The 5970-nt window shown below is 59.9% G+C and overlaps 2 protein-coding genes across 2 annotated transcripts; both read left to right on the top strand.

Moving 5' to 3' along the window:
• Positions 1 to 1090: 1090 nt before the first annotated feature.
• On the top strand, positions 1091 to 1944 carry MNEG_10027 (hypothetical protein; the record flags this gene model as incomplete). The annotated part of the gene is made up of 3 exons (XM_014041501.1): positions 1091 to 1129; positions 1207 to 1448; positions 1674 to 1944. The coding sequence occupies 3 exons, from the start codon at positions 1091 to 1093 to the stop codon at positions 1942 to 1944; spliced, it is 552 nt and encodes a 183-aa protein (XP_013896955.1).
• Positions 1945 to 2677: 733 nt separating this feature from the next.
• Positions 2678 to 4299, top strand: MNEG_10026 (hypothetical protein; the record flags this gene model as incomplete). Its single annotated transcript, XM_014041500.1, has 6 exons — positions 2678 to 2711; positions 2799 to 2925; positions 3040 to 3488; positions 3673 to 3878; positions 4043 to 4109; positions 4280 to 4299. The coding sequence occupies 6 exons, from the start codon at positions 2678 to 2680 to the stop codon at positions 4297 to 4299; spliced, it is 903 nt and encodes a 300-aa protein (XP_013896954.1).
• Positions 4300 to 5970: the final 1671 nt, after the last annotated feature.

The following is a 5970-nucleotide window of genomic DNA, read 5'->3' as shown; positions in this document are numbered from 1 at the left end:
TCTGCGTGCAAAGAGGGATGCATCTTGCGGACTCAACATGGGTGGGGCCAGCAGGTGAGGCGGCCCTTGAGAGCAACTGACTGTCAGCGAGCATGTCTCCTTCACCATCGACGCCGGGCACATATGTCGACTCCTCAAGGCCTGCTGCGCTAACCTTGTCCAGGAGGCCAAACCAGGCGTGGTTGATGGGGGTGCCCAGCAGGGCAGCGTGTGTACACAGCCGTGCTGTGCGCGCAAAGTCGAAGGAGAACTTGGAAGAAGTAACGCCGAGCTTGCGCCGGTGGGACACGTACGCTGCGCCCTGCGCGATGCTGTCTCCCAGGGCGCTGCCGAGCACGCCTGACACAGGGTTGTAGGAGTGGCACTGGATGAGGAGCCGTAAAGACAGCAAAAAATGATGCATGCTCAGATCTACGGGGGCAAATGGCATCTCGGCTCACCCGTTGCGATTTTCGTTGCCAGGGGACGCTTGACCAGGTGATCGCAGTACTGCTCCCACGCGTTACGCATGCCCATTCCGACGCGCCCATAATCCATTTGGGCACCACCGTGTGCCTGTTGGCAAGAGGATTTCTAGTCTAAGTTCAAACCAAAAGCATGCTTCTTGCTGACCCCGCACACCCGCAGAGCAGCGCCAGCACCAGCGCTCCGTTCGCTCCGCTGCAAGGTTCTGCTGACGAACAGGCAGCTGCCCGTCGCTTCTAGTGCTCGTTGTTTGGCGCAAAGATGCCGATCTGAACAAGACACCGGCTTCATGCCATAGTACAATTCCTGCAGAGCGGAAATTGAACCGGAGTGTAGAAGCGCGCTGTGCGCAGATTTCAGTGGCACCGCACCTTGGCTCATTGACGTGTATAATCTATTGCAGGAGCTTGACGCGATAATGAGAGTAGCCTATCGGCTGCAAGTGCCGACGTCTGCACAGCAGCTGCTTGCCCTCCGCTGCGTGCCACGGACACCAGTCGTTGCAGGCACTGTTGCCCGTCCCGCTGCTCTGCAGCCGGAGCAAGTGGGCAGTCAGCTGAACCGGTTGGCCATCACGCTGCGGCGAGGTGTGATTGTCAAAGCAGCGGCGTCCAGCGAAGGCAAGATGACTGACCCGGACGGCTTCGACCCTGTGGCGGATACGGTGCGCGGTTTTGGACATCACAGACCGCATGCCCTTGCCAGGTGTGCGTTTCAGCAACATCAATTCCTATGTTGCAGGTGGGCGCCGGCATCTACAGCGGACGGGTGAAGCGTGATGCTGCTGGCGAGGTCGTGTGGGGCCGCCAGTATGCAGACCACAACAGCGCGCCTGGCCCAGTGTATGACGGCAATGGCTACACAGACATGGCCAAGGCCATCCACACGGGTCCAGAAGCAGTAAAACGGCTGCTAGCAGCGGCGTCCGACCCTAAGGCAGCTGCGAATGAGATCATGACTGGCGGGGCGCGTCCCCTGCACACGTGCGTACAGTACAGGGCGGTGGGAGGGCATTGTTTGCCTGCTGAATGGATACTCCAGCGCAGTGCTTTAACAAAACAGCTGAGCCTCAATGCCTGGTCAAGGGTGATGTTTATGGGTGCTCCAGCACACGCATTTGCGCTCAGGTGGCTGTCTGGCAACTTGCAGTTTGCTCACTCGCGATAAACTCACAATGATGCATCCTCCTTTAATTGCGCCCATGCCAGGTGCGGCATGAGCAAGAAGGGCCAGCTCAGCACACAGCTGCTGATCGACGCAGGCGCCGATCTTGAAGTTTACGACACGTACGGCTACACCCCGCTGCACCGCATGGCAAGCAACAACCTGCCAATCGGCGCCCGGGCCTTGCTCGAGGCTGGCGCTGACCCGTCCCGTGAGACGGACAAGGCCTATGTGGGGGACAGCCCCCTCAACATAGCGGTTTGGAACGGGGCGCGGGACGTGGAGCGCGTTCTGCTGGAGTTCCTGGGCCGGTGACACTTCTCAGTTGACCCTGCTGGTTGCTGCGCGCAGCCAGTTGTGGAGCAGTAGTGCAAACTTTGCTGAGTTCAAGAATCCTTGCCCGGAGGTGTGCATGGACTGAGGGTGGGCAGCATAGCATGTGTTGGGCAGAGGGCACATGCTTGTGCTGTGTTTCTATTGTTAAGCTGCTGGTTTGGCGGCGCACGAGACAAGCCTGATCTTGAGCAGGTGAACCAACTTGCACCTTCAATGCTCCAGAACCACAATGCAACTCTACGATTGGACTGGTCTGATCACATCAAGGTTCAAAACGCCATGAGATCAACACAATCATCTACAGTATCAGAATGCTTATGCTAAATTATTGCAGCACCTCTCCGACATGCTCGGAGCTGAGCGGGGGGGGGGGTCCCGTAGGGTGACATACACCAAGAAACGTATTGTGCCAGGGGGCGTACAGAGTGTCGGGTTGCAGTGGACACATAGTCACGCATCGCAGCTGCTGCAACAGGACCACTGCTAGATTTCACAACCCGTGCTGGAACCCCTACAATTGCGATGCTGCAGCAGAGCGTGCGGCGCCGATAAGAAGCTCATGTTAAACTCCCAAACCGCGGCGGAGGCGCGGTGACATTGCTTGTGAACAGCATCATCAAGAGTCAAAATTTATCGTATGTATTACTCCATGTACAGAGGACGTTGACCTCTCGCGCTGGGTCAAGCCAGGATTGCGAGGCCCACGAGCAGCATGGCGTCCAACAGACCTCACGACGTGCTTTATGGTAGGTAAAGTATCTATGTATGCAACAGCTTAGCCGCACTCGTCTCCTGCGTGATCTGCAGGCCCGTTTTCGCCCTCCATCGTGCAGACAGCACCTACACCGTGTCAGGAGCACGGGACTTCTACAAGCAGCAGGCTCATTTCCAGGTGGAAAAGGTCCCTGAATATGGCAACTTCTTTTCGGAGCTGCCGCACTACCCAGCAGCAAGCGTCAGGTGCGAAGGGCTGCGGCGCTGCGGGTTGGCCGAGCGGAGCGCGCGGCAAGCGCCGCTGAAAGCGGAGTGTGCGAGTTGGGCCTCAACCCATGTCCTGCCTTCTCTTGCTCGCAGGGTCAAAGGCGGCGACCAGGTGCCGATGTTTGTGAACCGCGGCTTCCACCAGCACACCAGCACACACCAGCAGCGCGTTTCCCAGAGCAGCGGGGCGCAGGTCAACGGCCCACACGGGTACAAGTTCCATCGGCAGCCTCTGCCACCACCCGGCACAGATACAGCAGCTGCATACCTGGCAACCCAGCTGGCGGCAGTGCGCTTTGCGCCCGTTCCGCCAGTGTCTGCGCAGGGCCAGGCTGCCCCCGAGCCGCCAGCAAAGGATGCGTGCACTCAGAGTGACTTCCGCGAGTCCGAGGTGCAGACACTGCCCTGGACGCCCGGTTACGTGCTGCCGCAAGAAGGCACAAGGCGCGCCGCCAAGCAGTCGGTTGTGAGCGGCGTGCGCCACTGCGAGGGTCCTGAGCTGCTTCAGCTGACCGACCTGAAGTGGGGCGACGGCCTGCCAGGTGCGCACGGACCCTTTGCAAACGTGGACGCGCGGCAACGGACCACACTGCTGCTGCACGTGCAGTGGTTTTTGAAGGTGCCAGGAGCTAGCGGCCAACCAGTAAGCTCCAGTAGGCAGTGCAGCTGCATTTACAGTCTGGTGCCCTGGCTCGCCAAAGCATCGTCAACCCGCACACAACCCAGGCGGCCTGCAGGAGGTCCTGCGGCTTGAGGCGGCACGCGAGAAGCGCGCGTTTGAGGCCTCTCTGCCGCCCATCGACGACCTGGCACAGCTGCCCCTGCGGCAAGCAATGATTGAGCAGTGGGAGGCACGCGAGTGGGCACAACGAGCAGAGGAGATCCGTGGGGTCCAGGAGCAGAGGCTGGGGTTGCTGGAGAAGGCGCTGCAGGTGAGGCTACACATAGGTTGGGAGGCCAAAAACTTGAGCGGTTGTGTCAGTGGTCGTTGTGTTTCACTACACAATCCCTACTGATGCAATCCTGCAGCGGAAAGCCATACAATCAACGTCAGAGCCGTCCAGTCGATCCTTGAGGCATGACGCCTGCATCGCAGGTGCGTGAGGAGGAAATCGAGGAGCAGCACAGGCAACAAGTGGAGGAGCGCAATGCCCAGCTGCGCCGTGATTACGCCTCCCAGCTGGCAACCATCCACGCCACACGTGTACGAACAGTAAGGCAGCTGGCACAGGCAAGGCGCAGGGCTGCCGACGTTGCCGGGCCTGGTGGCAGCTCAGCAGCGCTCTCTGCAGGCACCACGCGTCGCCGCCACGACATCATATCCCGCTACCAGGACTGGGCGTCACCAGGTAAGAAATTGAGGAGGTCCCTGCTGCAATCTGCCAAAATGGTGGTATTTTCAATCCCGAATTGAAAGACGGCGCTATGGCGGCATCCCCTTTGCACCTTGACACCATTGTTGACACACGCCACACCTGCACTGCTGTGCAGTGTACGCACCGCTGCAGCGAGATGGTCACTTCCCTGACGCCCACTGCCGTGCGGGTCCTGGAGCTGCCCTCGACCCAGAGTCCTTTGAACCCTCAACCTTGGCGGCTCTCGACGGGGTGGTAGCCACATTGCCGCGGCGTGCGCGAGAGTTTCGTCCTCGCGCGCCGAGGCCGTCGGGCCAACTCAGCTACGCAGAGCGCCAGGTGAGGGCTGCCAAATTAGGGCAGAGGGTGCGGTCAAGCTTAAACTCTCCCCAGGCAGGCTGTGTCGCATCTTGCCTGGACCGGCACAGTTGGCTGCAATTCCAAGGCTCCGGCTTCAATAGCAAGCATGTGTTTGTTGTGCAAAAGCTATTCACAACTCCCACCTGTGCACAGGAGGCGGCTCGTCAGGAAGATGTGGCGCACATGGCAGCACTCATTGAGGCGTCCAAGGCTGCGTGTCACGGGGCATCATCAGTGTACCCCCTGGGGGAGCATGTGGCTTGTAGAGCTGCGGGTGACAAAGACTTCCATTGCACCGCTGCTGGGGGATGCCCCGTGCAAGGTTCCATGGGTAGCCGTTTGGAAAGCGCAGGCCAGCGGATACGACACTCTGCAGGTGAGAAGAAAAATCGCAAGGGAAACTATTGGGGGGGGCAACTATTGTGCGCCCTCAACAGATGGGTAGCGCCTGGCGACAAGTGATAGTCGTCAGCCCTAAACCCACGCCCAACAAACCCCACAACCCTTTCATGCACTAAAGCTGCAGCGGGGGCGGCGGACACCATGTACGAGGCGCCGCCCTTGTCGCCCAGCTCCAGAGCAGATGCGGCCCTTGTGCTGTTGCAGCGCCTGCTGCGGGGCCGAGCAGCGCAGGTCGAGCTTACTCAACAGATAGACGCGCGCCTGGCGCTGATTCACGAGCTGCGACTGGGTCTAGAGGGCTGCGCAGGTGTGTGTGTGTGTGTGTGTGTGTGTGTGTGTGTGTGTGTGTGTGTGTGTGTGTGTGTGCGTGTGCGTGTGCGTGCGCATGCGCATGCGCGCGCACGCGCGCGCGTGCGTGCGTGCGTGCGTACGTGCGTGCGCGCGCGCGCGCGAGCCTGCATGTGTGTGTGCACGCAAGCGTGTGCTTGTGTGTCGTGGGGGGTCTTTGTATATGTATGCGTGCGCACGCGCACGCATGCGTGTTTGCGTGCGTTTGTCCAAACAAGTTGTCAGCTGCGCCACACAAAGTTGACGCACCATTAGTGCGTAGGAAGGCGCAGAGGTACATGCCGACACATTTGCACACCGTTTTACTGACCGGCTCGCCCTGTCACTGCCACCGCACTCACCACAGGCAGTCATCAACTGCCGGAGCAGCGTGACAAAGCAGTGCGTCTGCTGGACGCCAGCATTGGCGCAGCTATCTGCCGCGCCGTTTGCACCATTGCGGAGGGGCCTCAAGAGGAAATGACACGCCTTCTTGAGGCGGTCGCTGCCAGTGCTGACAAGACGCAGCAGCATGAGCCCGATGATCAGCTGGAAGACGCGCAGCTGCAGAACGCGGAGG

Source organism: Monoraphidium neglectum (assembly GCF_000611645.1).
Source record: "Monoraphidium neglectum strain SAG 48.87 unplaced genomic scaffold scaffold02153, whole genome shotgun sequence".
NCBI lineage: Eukaryota > Viridiplantae > Chlorophyta > Chlorophyceae > Sphaeropleales > Selenastraceae > Monoraphidium > Monoraphidium neglectum.
The sequence above is the reverse complement of the archived record's forward strand: the minus strand, read 5'-3'. Positions and strand labels throughout refer to the sequence as shown.